Source organism: Ranitomeya imitator, chromosome 1 (assembly GCF_032444005.1).
Source record: "Ranitomeya imitator isolate aRanImi1 chromosome 1, aRanImi1.pri, whole genome shotgun sequence".
Taxonomy (NCBI): domain Eukaryota; kingdom Metazoa; phylum Chordata; class Amphibia; order Anura; family Dendrobatidae; genus Ranitomeya; species Ranitomeya imitator.
Window position 1 is genome coordinate 1,180,222,330 of NC_091282.1, and position 18,001 is coordinate 1,180,240,330.

At 47.4% G+C, this 18,001-nt stretch overlaps 1 protein-coding gene across 1 annotated transcript in view; it reads right to left on the reverse strand.

Annotated features, from left to right (window-relative positions):
• Window positions 1–18,001, reverse strand: part of LRPAP1 (LDL receptor related protein associated protein 1) — a 43,653-nt gene that overhangs the window by 14,531 nt on the left and 11,121 nt on the right. Inside the window, exons 2-4 of the mRNA XM_069744756.1 lie at window positions 17,029–17,173; window positions 11,451–11,575; window positions 10,093–10,213 (exon numbers count right to left, since the gene is read on the reverse strand). Coding sequence (XP_069600857.1) covers window positions 10,093–10,213; window positions 11,451–11,575; window positions 17,029–17,173 — 391 coding nt within the window. The remainder of the gene's footprint in view (window positions 1–10,092; window positions 10,214–11,450; window positions 11,576–17,028; window positions 17,174–18,001) is intronic.

Here is an 18,001-nt window from a genome sequence, read left to right on the forward strand (position 1 = left end):
CAGCGCATGGCCAAGGGATCACAATAGCGCAGACTCCTGTACAGCAAATAACAACGCTCAGGAGGCTGCGCCCAGCACCAAGGCGTTATTTATGTGCACCTGTGCTGCGTCTCCTTAAAAAGACAAGTCACGCCTCCAATACAGAACTGAACTACTGTTCAATGGGCTAAATTGTGTACGTCTTTCATTCTGCGTGTGCAATGAGCAAAACTTAAAGAGCAACCTTTAACTTGTGGAGCTTTACTGCTGCACAAGGTGTGGCTCTTCAACATTGTAACACCTGAGGGTGGGTTAAAGGTTACCTTTGAAATTGGTTCAAGTAGGCTTCCGCCTACACTCTGCTCCTCCTGCAGACCCTGGGCTCTAACTACGCCAGTTGGGGCCCGGAAGTGCTGGCTGCACAGAGAAAAACACCCACCATTGTGTCAGTGGGGTTCAGCACCGCCAGCTGTTCCCCTGCTGTGTAGCCGGCATCGTGTCCAGCACAAGCCACGCTGGCACAACAGACCAAAAGCTGCCACCAGTGCAGGCTTCGGCCTACACTCTGCTCCTCTACGCCTCCTCCTGCTGACCCTGGGCTCTAACACCGCTAGTTTTTGCCCGGAAATGCGAGCTGCACAGAGAAAAACACCAGCCAATGTGTTAGTGGTGTTCAGCACCGCCAGCTGTTCCCCTGCTGTGTAGCCGGCATCGTGTCCAGCACAAGCCACGCTGGCACAACAGACCAAAAGCTGCCACCAGTGCAGGCCTCGGCCTACACTCTGCTCCTCTCCTCCTCCTGCTGACCCTGGGCTCTAACACCGCTAGTTTTTGCCTGGAAGTGCTAGCTGCACAGAGAAAAACACCAGCCAATGTGTCAGTGGGGTTCAGCACCGCCAGCTGTTCCCCTGCTGTGTAGCCGGCAACGTGACCTGCAAACGCCACGCAGGCACATGAACTGAAATTGAAGGGAGCCTGCCCCCCACCCCCAGGTGTTTCTATGTATAACAGCCACCTTGTACAGCAGTACTGCTGCATTTGTACAAGGTGGCTGACTTTTTCTACTTGCCCACGTGGAACTCAACACGTACAAAATGTGTCTCATTGAGACCATTCCACTCTCCCTGAGGTGTGACTTTCCTTTCTAATGATATGCAGCACCCCCCTTTGGTAGCGCTTCGCGTCTTTTGACATCATTGGTTAGCTGGCTGCGCCTGTGCGTCCGCCCTGCTCGAAACAACACCCCTCGGTTTCTTATTTATTTTGTCAGCGAGGGTGTGGTTTATGGGCACGAGCAGTGCATATGTTCGCCTGTCGTCACTCATCTCCTTCCGCCTTCTTCAGACTGTGCAGCCTCATGGCCGCGGCATGCGAGAAGGGATCCAGCAGAGGCCGCCCAGTCTGAAGCAGGTGTAAGGACGTGTGTGAGCGGCGAAAATATTTACTGCTCAAGGCCACGAATTCGAGCACCGCAGTGTGACTTTATGAAAAGGCACTGTGGGTCTGGGATTAATGGCCATCGTTAACTGCACCGGCCAACATGAAATGAGGTCATAAGACGGGCAGCGCTAACAGGGCATTGACAAGGGATAACACAAGAGCGCAGACTCCTGTACAGCAAATAACGCTCAGGAAGCTGCGCCAAGCACCAAGGCGTTATTTGGGACACCTGTGCTGCGTCTCCTTAAAAAGACAAGTCACGCATCCACTACAGTTTGACTGTAGAATGGGCTAAATTGTGTACGTCTTTCATTCAGCGTGTGCAAGTAGACAAATTAATAGGGCAACCTTTGACTTGTGCAGCATTAATACTGCAGAAGGTGTGTCTCTTGTACTTTGTAACACCTGAGGGGGGGTTAAAGGTTTCCTTTGAAATTGGTTCAACTGGGCTTCGGCCTACACTCTGCTCCTCTCCTCCTCCTGCTGCCCCTGGGCTCTAACACCGCTAGTTTTTGCCCGGAAGTGCTAGCTGCACAGAGAAAAAACACCCGCCATTGTGTCAGTGGGTTTCAGCAACGCCAGCTGTTCCCCCACTGTGTAGTCGGCAAAGTGTCCTGCAAACGCAACGCAGACACAAAGCTGCCTCCAGTGCAGGCTTCGGCCTACACTCTGCTCCCCCTGCTTACCCTTAGCTCCAACACCGCTAGTTGGGGCTCTAGGAAGACAATCTTTAATAGGCAACGCATCCGGGTTCCAGCTCCGCCAGCTGGTTCTCGCCAGTGTTTTTGTCACGGGTACTCCCTCGTGCCCAGCCTGGTTCCAGCACCGTCAGCTGTTTCCGGGTACTGTCAAACTCACTGAGACACCTATGCGTTGCCCCGTCGTGTTGCGGTCGAGTTAGCCAACTCCAGGGTGCCTCCAGTTTAGGAGCTTCCTATGTGGGCTGCATGAATTGGTAGTCAAGGCTGGTTCTGTAGTGCCAGTAGGCCAAGCTCCCCCTGTAGGACTGTTGGGGTTCGGTAACTGCGGCTGCCTCGCGGCCTAGCTGTTCTCCCCTCTCCTGTGGACCTTGTGGTCCACCACCTGGTTCCAGCACCGTCAGCTGGTTCCGGGCCGAGCCTTTGGCTTAGGTGCCTCCTCCTGGGTATCCGAGTTCCGCCAACGCCAGGCGGTCCTTGGTAGTGCTTTTAAGCGCGGGCACCTACAGCTTAGTAACCGGGTTCCAGCACCGTCAGCTGGTCCTCGGTCGTGCCATTGGCTCTTGCACACTGGAGCCACGCATCCGGGTTCCAGCACCGCCAGCTGGTTCTCGCCAGTGTTTTTGTCACGGGTACTCTCTCGTGCCCAGCCTGGTTCCAGCACCGTCAGCTGTTTCCGGGTACTGTCAAACTCACTGAGACACCTATGCGTTGCCCCGTCGTGTTGCGGTCGAGTTAGCCAACTCCAGGGTGCCTCCAGTTTAGGAGCTTCCTATGTGGGCTGCGTGAATTGGTAGTCAAGGCTGGTTCTGTAGTGCCAGTAGGCCAAGCTCCCCCTGTAGGACTGTTGGGGTTCGGTAACTGCGGCTGCCTCGCGGCCTAGCTGTTCTCTCCTCTCCTGTGGACCTTCTGGTCCACATCCTGGTTCCAGCACCGTCAGCTGGTTCTCGGCAGTGTCTTTTGCTCTTGTACCTTCTGCTCCCCATCCTGGTTCCAGTACCGTCAGCTGGTTCCGGGCAGAGCCTTTGGCTTAGGTGCCTCCTTCTGGGTATCCAAGTTCCACCAACGTCAGGTGGTCCTTGGTAGTGCTTTTTAGCACGGGTACCTCCTGCTTAGTAACCGGGTTCCAGTAATGTCAGCTGGTCCTCGGTAGTTCCATTGGCTCTTGGACCTTCGGCTACCCATCCGGGTTCCAGTACCGTCAACTGGTTCTCGGCAGTGTCTTTTGCTCTTGTACCTTCTGCTCCCCATCCTGGTTCCAGTAACGTCAGCTGGTTCCGGGCAGAGCCTTTGGCTTAGGTGCCTCCTTCTGGGTATCCGAGTTCCGCCAACGTCAGGCGGTCCTTGTTAGTGCTTTTTAGCACGGGTACCTCCTGCTTAGTAACCGGGTTCCAGTAACGTCAGCTGGTCCTCGGTAGTTCCATAGGCTCTTGAACCTTCGGGTAGCCATCCGAGTTCCAGTTCCATCAGCTGGTTCTTGGCATTTTCATCAGCCTTCTTGTACCTTCTGCTACATTTCCAAGTTTTAGACCCTAAAGTCGACGACCCGGAAGACCACCCCGATGACGACGGCGTAGACGACGACGGCGTAGACGACGACGGCGTAGACGACGACGGCGTAGACGACGACATGGAAGACCGAGAAGCAGAAGAACAAGAGGCTGCAGAACAAAGAGCAGAAGAACATTAAGCATAACACTTAATATCAGAGCAAAACATAGTAACATAGTAACATAGTTAGTAAGGCCGAAAAAAGACATTTGTCCATCCAGTTCAGCCTATATTCCATCATAATAAATACCCAGATCTACGTCCTTCTACAGAACCTAATAATTGTATGATACAATATTGTTCTGCTCCAGGAAGACATCCAGGCCTCTCTTGAACCCCTCGACTGAGTTCGCCATCACCACCTCCTCAGGCAAGCAATTCCAGATTCTCACTGCCCTAACAGTAAAGAATCCTCTTCTATGTTGGTGGAAAAACCTTCTCTCCTCCAGACGCAAAGAATGCCCCCTTGTGCCCGTCACCTTCCTTGGTATAAACAGATCCTCAGCGAGATATTTGTATTGTCCCCTTATATACTTATACATGGTTATTAGATCGCCCCTCAGTCGTCTTTTTTCTAGACTAAATAATCCTAATTTCGCTAATCTATCTGGGTATTGTAGTTCTCCCATCCCCTTTATTAATTTTGTTGCCCTCCTTTGTACTTTCTCTAGTTCCATTATATCCTTCCTGAGCACCGGTGCCCAAAACTGGACACAGTACTCCATGTGCGGTCTAACTAGGGATTTGTACAGAGGCAGTATAATGCTCTCATCATGTGTATCCAGACCTCTTTTAATGCACCCCATGATCCTGTTTGCCTTGGCAGCTGCTGCCTGGCACTGGCTGCTCCAGGTAAGTTTATCATTAACTAGGATCCCCAAGTCCTTCTCCCTGTCAGATTTACCCAGTGGTTTCCCGTTCAGTGTGTAATGGTGATATTGATTCCCTCTTCCCATGTGTATAACCTTACATTTATCATTGTTAAACCTCATCTGCCACCTTTCAGCCCAAGTTTCCAACTTATCCAGATCCATCTGTAGCAGAATACTATCTTCTCTTGTATTAACTGCTTTACATAGTTTTGTATCATCTGCAAATATCGATATTTTACTGTGTAAACCTTCTGTTTTTTTACTGTGTAAAAGATATTATCTAAATTATATGCAGAAGAAGACTAAGCAGTGTATGGGGGTGAGTCCGTTCCTCCTCGTGGTGCCCCTGGATAAAGCCTAATGCTGCAGGCCAAACTGAACGCGGACAAATGTAACTTTTGTGACTGGCAGAACGGAAGGTGTAATCTTCAAACTTTTATAGATAACAACTACGGGAATGCCTGTCACAAATGAGAATATGATGAAGAAGTAGAATAGGAAGAATAATAATAGTTGAAGAAAATGAATATGTAGAATAGGAAGAATAATAATAGTTGAATAAAATGAATATGAAGAATGTAATAAAGAAAAAATAGGTAGAAGATGAAGAAGAAGATGAATAAGGTGAAGAAAGTTGATGTCAAAGATGCTGATGATGATGAAGATGAAAGTGTGGGAAAAGTAAAAAAAAAAAAAAGGGGAAGGGCGTGGAATAGTGAAACATCAATATTTGACAAAATAAAAAAAATATTACATAGTCAATATCTTCTTTGTCACTACGAACGTCTTTAAAAAAAAAAAAAAAAAAAAAAGGCTATTCTATTTGATTGCGCTAAACCTCTATGACTTTAATGTCTCCGCCACCTCCCCAAATACATCCTGCATTATTCTTTGTTGTTTTCCTTCATGTAGAATGAACCTACAAGGAAAGAAAGGGTTTATTTTAATTCCGATATTTTGGTCCCATTGACTTGCATTGGGATCGGGTATCGGTATCGGGGATATCCGATATTTTTGGAATATCGGCCGATCCAATCCGATACCGATACTTTCCGATATCGGAAGGTATCGCTCAACACTAATCATGACATATTCCAAGGGTTAAACCAATCAATTACAATGCATAAATTATAAAGTACAGGAGTTGTAACTTGAAGATTCTGGGCCTGAATAGAAATCCAAAGTTGGAATACAGTAGCTTTACATTTGGTGGAGGATGCGGGCACTATTGTTACATCTGCACCATTTATAGCTACAAACCAATAAGAAAAAAAAAACATATGTACCGTATATACTCGAGTATAAGCCGACCCGAGTATAAGCCGACCCCCCTAATTTTGCCACAAAAAACTGGGAAAACTTATTGACTCGAGTATAAGCCTAGGGTGGAAATGCAGCATTTACAGGAGAATTTCAAAAAATAAAAATAGATCATTCTTGCCCCATAGCTGTGCCATATAGTGCTCTGCACCGTTCATGATTGTCCCATAGCTGTGCCCCATATAGTCCTCTGCACCGTTCATAGTTCCCTATAGCTGTGCCCCATACAGTGCTCTGCACCGTTCATTATTTCCCTATAGCTGTGCCCCATACAGTGCTCTGCACCGTTCATTATTTCCCTATAGCTGTGCCCCATACAGTGCTCTGCACCGTACATAGTTCCCTATAGCTGTGCCCCATATAGTGCTCTGCACCGTCCATAGTTCCCTATAGCTGTGCCTCATATAGTGCTCTGCACCGTTCATAGTTCCCTATAGCTGTGCCTCATATAGTGCTCTGCACCGTTCATAGTTCCCCATAGAAAGCTCTGCCATTGCCGCTGCTGCTGCAGTAAAAAAAAAAAAAAAGCCATACTCACCTTTCTTGCTTGCAGCTCCCGGCGTCCGGTCCCGGCGTCTCTCTCCGCTCTGACTGATCAGGTAGAGGGCGCCGCGCACACTATATGCGTCATCGCGCCCTCTGACCTGCACAGTCAGAGCGCAGACGCCGGGAAGATGGAGCGGCGCCCGGCGGCTGGAACGCGGACAGGTGAATATTACATACTTACCTGGTCCCGACGTCCGGCTCCCTCTGCCTGTCACAGCTGTCTTCGGTGCCGCAGCTTCTTTCTCTATCAGCGGTCACCGACACCGCTGATTAGAGAAATGAATACGCGGCTCCACCCCTATGGGAAGTGGAGCCGCTTATTCATTTCTCTAATGAGCGGTCCCACGTGACCGCTGAAGAGGGGAAGAAGCTGCAGCACAGAAGACCGTGGGACGGCAGGGGGAGCGCCAGGATCGCTGGGACTAGGTAAGTATACCTCAGCGCCCTCACCCCCTCACCCGCCGACCTTGACACCCACCTTGACTCGAGTATAAGCCGAGAGGGGCACTTTCAGCCCAAAAATTTGGGCTGAAAATCTCGGCTTATACTCGAGTATATACGGTATATCATCCAGCGATGTATAACTATATCCAAGAAGTTTTACTGGACTCGCCACATGCGTTTCAAGCCTCATATATTATGTGGTAGCCACAATACTGCTGGCATGCAGCATAGAAATGCAAGGAAAAGGAATTGGCATTCCCAGAAGAGATATAGAAACAGGATTTTCTTTATTTAAATCTCCATTAAAAGTAAAAAAACAAAAAACAAACATACCACACACATACGAGCCGTTCCACATTAACCCTCTGACGCGTTTCTGGTGCGTCGCACGCCCTTAGTCATGGAGATAATCCACCTTTGACTGTGACTATTTAAAACCAGTAAGAACCAATCACATGTAAACAACCACAAAATGTACACAATATACAAATATAAAGTATTACTATAGACAGGATGTTGTTACCCTCTATATATACACACACACACACACTATTGTTTCTATAATTTAAGCCATTTGGTAGTTTAGTGTTTAGCAGCAAAATCAAACAAATTTCTTACATTAAATTTTGGCGACAATTATCTTCCCTTTCGAGGCAAGTAACCTTTTCCAACCCATAACATACCAAACTACTGATACTTTTATTCGGCTGCTCTATGAAGTGCTTGTTTGTCCCTCAATACTTATTGTATTCAGGGGCAATCCCTTCTGAATCTTCTGAATCCTTATTCTTAAGGCCAGTCCCTTCTAAATCCCTATGTTTCCCCTCCTTTAGGCAAATCAAGATACCTGGAGCAAGTGCGAGCAGTCGTAGTTCTCACTTACTCCGGATGTCAATGATGTCTGTAGGAGAGGAGTGGAGCCAGCACGGCTTGGCCACAGGGATCACATGACACTGTCACGTGATCATATGGAGAGCCAATGTCACCACCACTGGAATAGCGCTAGCACTGGAGCAGAGTATAGCTGTTAAATAATTGGAGAAACATAGGGATCTTATTGCCCTACTACCTGAGGACAGCCGTCTTATTGCCCTACTACCCAGGAACAGCCGTCTTATTGCCCTACTACCCGGGGACTGTCGTCTTATTGCCCTACTACCCGGGGACAGCTGTCTTATTGCCCTACTACCCGAGGACAGCTGTCTTATTGCCCTACTACCCAGGGACAGCCGTCTTATTGCCCTACTACCCAGGGACAGTCGTCTTATTGCCCTACTACCCAGGGACAGTCGTCTTATTGCCCTACTACCCAGGGACGGCCGTCTTATTGCCCTACTACCGAGGGACGGCCGTCTTATTGCCCTACTACCCGAGGACAGCCGTCTTATTGCCCTACTACCCGAGGACAGCCGTCTTATTGCCCTACTACCCAGGGACGGCCGTCTTATTGCCCTACTACCCAGGGACAGCCGTCTTATTGCCCTACTACCCAGGGACGGCCGTCTTATTGCCCTACTACCCAGGGACAGCCGTCTTATTGCCCTACTACCCAGGGACAGCCGTCTTATTGCCCTACTACCCAGGGACAGCCGTCTTATTGCCCTACTACCCGAGGACAGCCGTCTTATTGCCCTACTACCCGAGGACAGCCGTCTTATTGCCCTGCTACCCAGGGACAGCCATCTTATTGCCCTACTACCCGGGGACAGCTGTCTTATTGCCCTACTACCCGAGGACAGCTGTCTTATTGCCCTACTACCCAGGGACAGTCGTCTTATTGCCCTACTACCCGAGGACAGCTGTCTTATTGCCCTACTACCCAAGGACAGCTGTCCTATTGCCCTAGTACCCAATGACAGCCGTCTTATTGCCTTACTACCCAGGGACAGCCGTCTTATTGCCCTGCTACCCGAGGACAGCCGTCTTATTGCCCTACTACCCGAGGACAGCCGTCTTATTGCCCTACTACCCAGGGACGGCCGTCTTATTGCCCTACTACCCAGGGACAGCCGTCTTATTGCCCTACTACCCGAGGACAGCCGTCTTATTGCCCTACTACCCGAGGACAGCTGTCTTATTGCCCTACTACCCGAGGACAGCCGTCTTATTGCCCTGCTACCCAGGGACAGCCATCTTATTGCCCTACTACCCGGGGACAGCTGTCTTATTGCCCTAGTACCCAAGGACAGCTGTCCTATTGCCATAGTACCCAATGACAGCCGTCTTATTGCCCTACTACCCAGGGACAGCCGTCTTATTGCCCTGCTACCCGAGGACAGCCGTCTTATTGCTCTACTACCTGAGGACAGCCGTCTTATTGCCCTACTACCTGAGGACAGCTGTCTTATTGCCCTACTACCCAGGGACAGCTGTCTTATTGCCCTACTACCCAGGGACAGCTGTCTTATTGCCCTACTACCCAGGGACAGCTGTCTTATTGCCCTACTACCCAGGGACAGTTGTCTTATTGCCCTACTACCTGAGGACAGCCATCTTATTGCCCTACTACCCAGGGACAGCTGTCTTATTGCCCTACTACCCAGGGACAGCTGTCTTAAAGCACCTGGACACAGTTTGTGTATTGCAGTTTGTGCTTGTACCGTGTTACACAGACATCTGCATAAGCCATTATTGTCCTTTGAAGGCAACCATAATGTGGATGTGGCCCTTGGTGAAATGGAGTACGACATTCTTGAATTCTAAGATGTTTCAGTATTACAAGTGAATCATCTTTCAAACTGCACAGAACTTTTATTATCTGTACCACACAGTCAGGGACTGATGAATAAAACCTAGTAAAGACAATGGAGGATGAGTCAATCGCACCATTAGAAACCTCCTACGACAACACAGTCACTGTCTTGCTACCTACAACCGTGCACTTTACTACCAGCGCCAAGCAATAGGACAGAATATTGGATGGAAGACTTCAGACTCCTCTACAAGGCGTGACGTGAGGAGCTCGGATTGTCTGGACCATTGTTGCAGGATGGGTAAATTGTATTTCCTGGACATACTGTATATTAGAAAGAAGTAGGGGACAGATGGAAGAAAGTATATCGGCAGCATCAGACTACATAACATTCTGTTACCATAGAGACACATGACCCCTCATAAGAGCTGTATACGCAAAACGGTAGGAAAATGTGAATTAAGACCATTTTCACAGTTGCCTTTCTTCCCCTTCCTTCATTTTAGCAATACAAAAATGGAAACCGTGATAACTAAGCCAATGACCCTACCTTCAGTCCTGCTCACAGTGTCGAGCAATATATTGTATTCGTTGGTCTTCTCCTTATGATGGAGGAACTCCCGCCACAGGTTATCCAGCTCCTCATCTGAAAATTTCCTGGATGTCTTAGCCTAGAAACGAAAAATCCCATGTTATACAGTGCAAACATGCATTCCAAGAAAACTGTCACCCTGCCCACTGGAGACGCAGGGTCATCGAGTCACCCCGCCCACTGGACACGCAGGGTCATCGAGTCACTCCGCCCACTGGACACGCAGGGTCATCGAGTCACCCCGCCCACTGGACACGCAGGATCATCGAGTCACCCTGCCCACTGGACACGTAGGATCATCGAGTCACCCTGCCCACTGGACACGCAGGGTCATCGAGTCACCCCGCCCACTGGACATGTAGGATCATCGAGTCACCCCGCCCACTGGACACGTAGGGTCATCGAGTCACCCTGCCCACTGGACACATAGGGTCATCGAGTCACCCTGCCACTGGACATGCAGGGGCAAAGAGTCACCCCACCCACTGGACACGCAGAGTCATCGAGTCACCCCGCCCACTGGACACGCAAGGTCATCGAGTCACCCCGCCCACTGGACACGCAGGGGCAAAGTGTCACCCCACCCACTGGACTTCCAGAGTGATAGTCACCTCGCCCACTGGACTCACACGATCAGTTATCAGAAATTATAAGAAAAATTGCAATCTTTTCCATAAAACCATAATCTGCTAATCTTCTTCTGCTCTACTGCATGCTGCCTGAAGGCAAGAAACCATTGGCCCCAATTCATAATTAGCATTTTTTTTTTTACTTTAAAGGTATTCATTGACAGGTTTTTTTTTTTTTTCCACCAAATGCTTCAAAATCATATAAGACGATACATGAATGTTCTGCAAAATAGGAAATGCTCTTTAAACCTTTTTATTCCAATTTTTTTGTGTGAAAAGTTGCAAATTCAACCAAATGGTTTCAAAACTTGCGGAAAAAAAAAAAAAAAAATCAAGTCCACATAAAATCGTCACGGTGGGAGATCGAGTGGGAGTGGATTACATTACAGGAAAAATATTGCCACTTTTTAAAAGGTTGCAATTGATGAGCCAGGCAAAATCTTCTGGAACCCCGAAACCCTGCCCAGAATGGCAAACATATATTAAAAAAGAGGAATACATAAAAGACAAAAAAAAAAAAAAGCTGCAAATAAAAAGTATAAGGCAGAAATGAAAAAAAAAAACTAAAAAAAAAAAATTAAAAAAAAATTATACAGAATATAAGGGCGCAAATGCAGTAATAGATCGAGCTCCATGTTTGTCTTGACAAACCCCAAATAGAGGTTCCCCTAGAACTTCCGGCCTCACCTTGCTCCACAGCTTTTCTAACCGAGGATCATTTAACACATCATTCTCTGTGCCGTCCTTAATATAATTATTCTCTTCTGTCTGCGTTTGCTTTTTCCCATCCAGTCCAAACTTGGCCAATATTACTGAAAACACAAATATATAATAGGTGACAATATCGGAGCCACCCCAAACACATTTTTGGATCCCTTTTATCCCAATCCAAAAAGGTGTCCAACTGGTGGAATCCCACCCAAGTGATCTCGAGAACGGTCCCCTGGACCCCAGAGAACGAGGCGCTGTTGAACCACATTAGATAGAAAGGAGGTTTGGATACAGGACCTCTGCTCCATTCATTGTCTATAGGACTGCAAGATATAGCACAGCGCTGTATTTGATTTTTAGGCATTCCCATAGACAATGAACGGAGCAAAGGTCGAACATGTGCAACTTTGCAGAGTCACATTCTCGGAGTTGAAGAACCCTGATCTTAGGATCTCTGAAGGTTCCAGCGGTCTGACCATCGACAATTACAAAATGATCCCCTATCTGATGGATAACGAATAATTCCTTTGATCAGGCTGATTGGCTTCACCTTATTCCCTGCAGTGTAAAGTATGGAGGAGGAGACAGACCAGCAGTGGACCAACCTGTAGTCACTGACCAAACTGTGCCTTAATAGAGCAGAGCTAAAAATCATCCGATATCCAAGAAAACAAGTAAACTATGGACTTTTGCTTAATGTACAATTCCTTTAATTAGCCAAATTCTGGCCTTAGAATTTTTTTTGTTAGAAGGAAACACCAGTAAGGAATTAGGCTTTTATAATTACTCATTTACTTTTCTTTTTGCAGACAGTTCCAAGAAATGCACTTTGAAGCAAAATAATGAACATATTAACCATCTGCAAAAAGCCATCAAATCACATTCCCCAAGATAATGGAAGGTGCTCATGATTACTTATTAACACTGCATCCTAGGGGGACAGGCGGCAAAGTGACCTGTGAGGAGGCAAAGGGACACCTGCAGAAGGGTAAAAAAAAGGAAAGGACAATTCCCAAACCCTGAGCACAATTCAAGGGGAAAAAGCTGAAAATTATTAACTGCATACATTACTAGACATGATCAGACCCTTGTACTTACTGTACTAATACATGTCAGAAAGGCAGTATTTTCTTTATTGAAAGTTTAATCTTCCCTCTCCACCCGCTTAGCCAGATATACCTGCTCCTCAGTGTACTTCCTCCCTGCTGCATCTCCTTCCATCTAGCCTAAATGACAGCTCCTCAATGGCCTTCCTCCCTGGTGAGATCTCACACTGCTCAGGACAAGCTGCAGCTGTCAGTAGTGCTGAGTGCGCATAGACTGAATTCTGTTGTGAATTCTGTGGTCGAGCTCCCTCCTGTGGTCACAAGTGGTACTTCGGCTGATTCTGTCTATGGGCTTCCGTTGGTGGATGTGAGTGGTACTGCGGCTTCTGAGTTTCCTTCCTCAGTTGATGAGGTTAAGTCGTTAGGTGCTGCTCTATTTAACTCCACCTAGTGCTTTGATCCTGGCCTCCAGTCAATGTTCTAGTATTGGTCTTGCTTCCTCCTGGATCGTTCCTGTGGCCTTTCTATCCTGTATAAGCTAAGTTTTGCTTGTGTTGTTTTTGTTTGCTGTTTTTTCTGTCCAGCTTGCTATATTGGTTTTTCTTGCTTGCTGGAAGCTCTGGGACGCAGAGGGAGCACCTCCGTACCGTTAGTCGGTGCGGAGGGTCTTTTTGCCCCCTCTGCGTGGTTGTTTGTAGGTTTTGTGTTGACCGCAAAGCAATCTTTCCTATCCTCGGTGTGTTCAGTAAGTTGGGCCTCACTTTGCTAAATCTATTTCATCTCTGCGTTTGTAATATCATCTTAACTCACAGTCATTATATGTGGGGGGCTGCCTTTTCCTTTGGGGTATTTCTCTGAGGCAAGGTAGGCTTATTTTTCTATCTTCAGGGCTAGTTAGTTTCTCAGGCTGTGCAGAGTTGCATAGGGAGCGTTAGGCGCAATCCACGGCTGCCTCTAGTGTGGTTGGAGAGGATTAGGGATTGCGGTCAGCAGAGTTTCCACGTCTCAGAGCTCGTCCTATGTTTTTTGGTTATTGTCAGGTCACTTTGTGTGCTCTGAACTTCAAGGTCCATTGTGGTTCTGAATTACCTATTCATAACAGAATTCACTTGGACTACAAAGAGCGCTCACGCTTTTGCAGAATTAATATATTGCATATTTTAAATAACAGGATTATACAGCCATTCTGACATGGAATTTCAAAGCAAGCACATCAGCCTCATCAGATCCAAGAGATCCATTTAAAGATCTACTTAAAGGGAACCTGTCACCCCGTTTTTTCAAGATGAGCTAAAAATAGCGTTAAATAGGGGCAGAGCTGTGCTTTACATTAGTGTATTTTGTGAGTCTTTATTCCCCACCTATGCTGCCGAAATACCTTTGTAAAGTTGCCGTTTTGGGCCGTCACTCACGCTGGTCAGGTCATATGGGCGTGGTGACAGCGCTGTTTCTCCCCCAGATCTCCGTTGGTGGCGTAGTGGTGTGCGCATGTCCAAGTGGCGAATCCACTGCGCAGCTTGAAGGAAAATAGCGCGAACTGCGCTATTCAGCCGTTTATCGGTGGGCGCGGCCATCTTCCTGAGGCCGCGCGTGTGCAGACGGTTCTCGGCTTCCTGGGGCTTCAGGAAAATGGCCGCGGGATGCCGCGCGTGCGCACATGGAGATCTCGGCGGCCATTTTCCTGAAGCCGAGTTCACATCTCAGCTGCAGGAAAATGGCCGCCACGATCGCCATCTGCGCACGCGCGGCATCCCGCGGCCATTTTCCTGAAGCCCCGAGAAGCCGAGAAGAACCATCTGCGCACGCGCGGCCTCACAAAGATGGCCGCGCCCACCGATAAACGGTTGAATAGCGCAGATCGCGCTATTTTCCTTCAAGCTGCGCAGTGGATTCGCCAGTTGGACATGCGCACACCACTACGCCACCAACGGAGATCTGGGGGAGAAACAGCGCTGTCACCACGCCCATATGACCTGACCAGCGTGAGTGACAGCCCAAAACGGAAAATTTACAAAGGTATTTCGGTAGCATAGGTGGGGAATAATGGCTCACAAAATACACTAATGTAAAGCCCAGCTCTGCCCCTATTTAACGGTATTTGTAGCTCATCTTGAAAAAAAACGGGGTGACAGGTTCCCTTTAAGGGTATGTGCGCATGGTATCTTTAATAAGCCAGGAGAACGGCCAAGTGTTCCAAGGTGAAGTTGATTCAGGACAAAGTGTCCAATCTTTTTCGGACGCAGCTTCGCTGGCGGTTTTACGACAGCTCTACTGCCGGTGTCTTTGCGCTGTGCTTTCAATTACATAGAGCAGGCGGCTTACAAATGAAGCCACTTGAAGAATGACCATTTACTACTTTTAACAGCTTCAAGATTTCCGAACCCTTATGTGTAAGGGTACAGAAGTAATAAAAGATAACAGATTCCGTGTGAAAAAGATGTCGTTTGCACAAGGATCAGACAATTTTTTTTTTTAGAGTTTTCATATTGCTATTTCTTCCTGTTTTTGCAGAAACACAGCATATTGGGAAGTGGAGAGGCAAAACTGAGCAAAGAAAAAAAAAAACAAAACTGCTAACATTCTCCGCCCTCACTTTTTTTTTGGCCATCACAAGATGCTTTCTATCTGCACCTTTCTGGATAACAAATCCACAAGTCTAACACTTAGGCTTCTTTCACACTTCCATTTTTACAATCTGCACAGGATCCGTTGAAATAACGGATCCTGTGTAGATTGTAAAAAACGGGTGCACTGGGCCCGTTTTTCTGACGGACCCGTTGAGGCTATGTGCACCTGTTGTTTATGCGTCTTCGCAGCATACACAACACAACCCACGTTAAAAAAAAAAAACAAAACGCAATATTCTTTACCTTCCGGCGTCCCGCGCAGCGTTACCGATGCTCCCGTCAGCTCCCATTCCCAGTGATACATTGCGTGCAATGACCTCTGATGACGTGGCGGTCTTGCGACGTCATCGGGTCATTTTGCAATGCATTACTGGGAACGCTAGCTGCCGGGAGCATCGGTAACGCTGTGCGGGACGCCGGAAGGTAAAGAATATTGAGATGTTTTTATTTTTTTTTATTATTTTTAACATTATATGTTGTTACTATTGAAGCTGCATAGGCAAGAGAGAGAGCGAGCGAGAGAGAATTTACCTGACTGGAAGTTCTTTCGCACATGCTCAGTTTCGAAAGGCGGCGCCCGTCGCTGGATTCCTGCTTTTGACAGTCAGCGCCCATAGCGTTCCATTATAGCCAACGATTGGCAGCGCAGGATCCGATTTTCCGACATGCAGAAAAAAACATTCCTCTGTGCATTATCCCCGCCTGACGGACAGCGATTTTCTGACGGATCCAGTGCACGACGGATGAAACGGAAGGCCATCCGTCACAATCCGTCGCTAATACAAGTCTATGGGAAAAAACAGGATCCAGCAGAAACATTTGTTGGATCCTGCTTTAAAAAAAAAAAAAAAAAAACAAGACGGATTTCGAGGGAGCTCAAAGACGGAAGTGTGAAAGAGGCCTTAGTCTCTGGTGATGCAATGCTGGACCTGGGGAGGGCGAGTAGTGGCGATTTTATAATTTTTAACAGTCATTTGGATGGTGTGCAGAAAATTGCTAACAGAAAAAAAATCCTATAAGTGTATATATTTATTGTACGGTTATGGTGGATATATTATTGTACATGTCTTCTAGCCAATATAATACGCTTTATTTTACTATGTTCCGCCCTCCTCTTTTGTTCAGTGCCACAATAAAGCAATGAACAGGTAAAGTGTCACAATTCCACCACTCAGTGGTGTCTGACGCAGTGAGTGACAGTTCAGACGTCCAATCTGGGGCAAGTGCGAGCTGAGCTGTCAGTATTGAGTGACAGTCCGGCTGTCCAATCAGGGTAAGTGCATGATGGGTTTCCTCCTGGTGTCTCGTCCTCCTGGGTACCTTGCTATTTAGCTAGATGTCATATTACTGCAAGTCGTAGCCTTAGCTCGGTGACGTAGGTGTGCTTCTGATCGCTTGCCGCCTGACCTCGTACCTCACCATCTGTTTGCCTAGCCCCTTTGTCTTGATCAGCTACTTTTCAGGAATTCTGACTACATCTTTGTCTTTCCCCTTAATTTACAATGAGCTCTTTTGGTATATGACCACGGACCTCTTCACTACCCTGTCTCACAGCCCGCGAGTAGGGACTAGCGTCACATAAAGAGCCAGGATCAAAGCTTTCTGTGATTCCAAGAATTCACAACCTGCTTGCTCAGAATCCCCTTCAGCCACTGATAAAGTTTGGTTAAAGTATTGCAGTAAATACTTGGCTACTAGAGAGGGAGGAGGGAGATGCAGCTGCAGGTTCTTTTACACTTTGTAAAACTGTACACCTTAGAAGGAGAAGAGGAGCAGAAATGGACAGATATCCGGGCAGTATACAGTGCTGAAAAGGTGTGGAAAAATACCCAAAGTACACAGGATATATGAAGATCTCGAAGAATAGAAAAAAGTAAGTACCATTCAGGGATCGTCGGAGTTTGGCCTCTTTCTCTCCATCGTCGTCTAAACCTTCTGCCTTCAGCTTTTTCCAATTCAGCTCATCCTTCTCTTGGATTTTCAGATCACTGTGAAGTTCTGCTAATTTTACAGCAGAAAACTGGAGCTAAAAGGAGATAAAAGAGTCAAGAACAGGGAGTTCAGGGTCACAAGTTTCCCGAAATTATCCATTTAACATGAGGAAACGTAAAGTAAAACACGGGCGAGGGTCACCTGCTGGACGCACAGATGGTCAGAGGTTTTTTTATTTCATTTTGCAAAACCAAGCAGAGTAACCTGATAAATGTTTGGGGAGGTGAAGGTCTGTATGTATACGACTGCATAATTAAAGGGTTCAGCCAGTCCCCAAATATTGAGCCAAGTTAAAGGGGTGATGCAAAAGCAAAGATTTTTTCTCAACTTTCTAATTATTTAGTCCCATAATTCTAAGATATTTTCTAATATACTTGCTTTAAAAAAAATTTCCCAACTACACCATCTACCTGCTTTTGCATTTTTTTTCCTACTTCCTGTGTTACGACCAGGGCCGTATTTAGAGTTTCTGCTGCCCTAGGCACTTTTAGCGCTGCCTCCCCCTTTGGTGAGTATGACACTATCGGCAGTGACTTTGGCAAGAATCGCTGATGTGAAAGTCGCCTTTTGAGGCAGATCGGGCAGTTTTTCTGTATCTGCCACGTAACGTATCACTTACGGCAACACTGCGTTCTGGCCTCATTCATTCCAAAGGGACTTGCGGACATGTGCGGCACTTGCGGTTTTGCCGTGATCCGGCAAATGCGGTACTTGCAGCAATGGGAAAAAACGCTGCCAGCAGTGTTTTTGTCTCACCGCAAGTGCAAAACCGCAAGTGCCGCACATGTCCGCAAGTAGCCATCACTAGGCTTGAGCGAAACGGATTGGACAAATTCTAAAGTTGCCGAACTTTTGGCAAAGT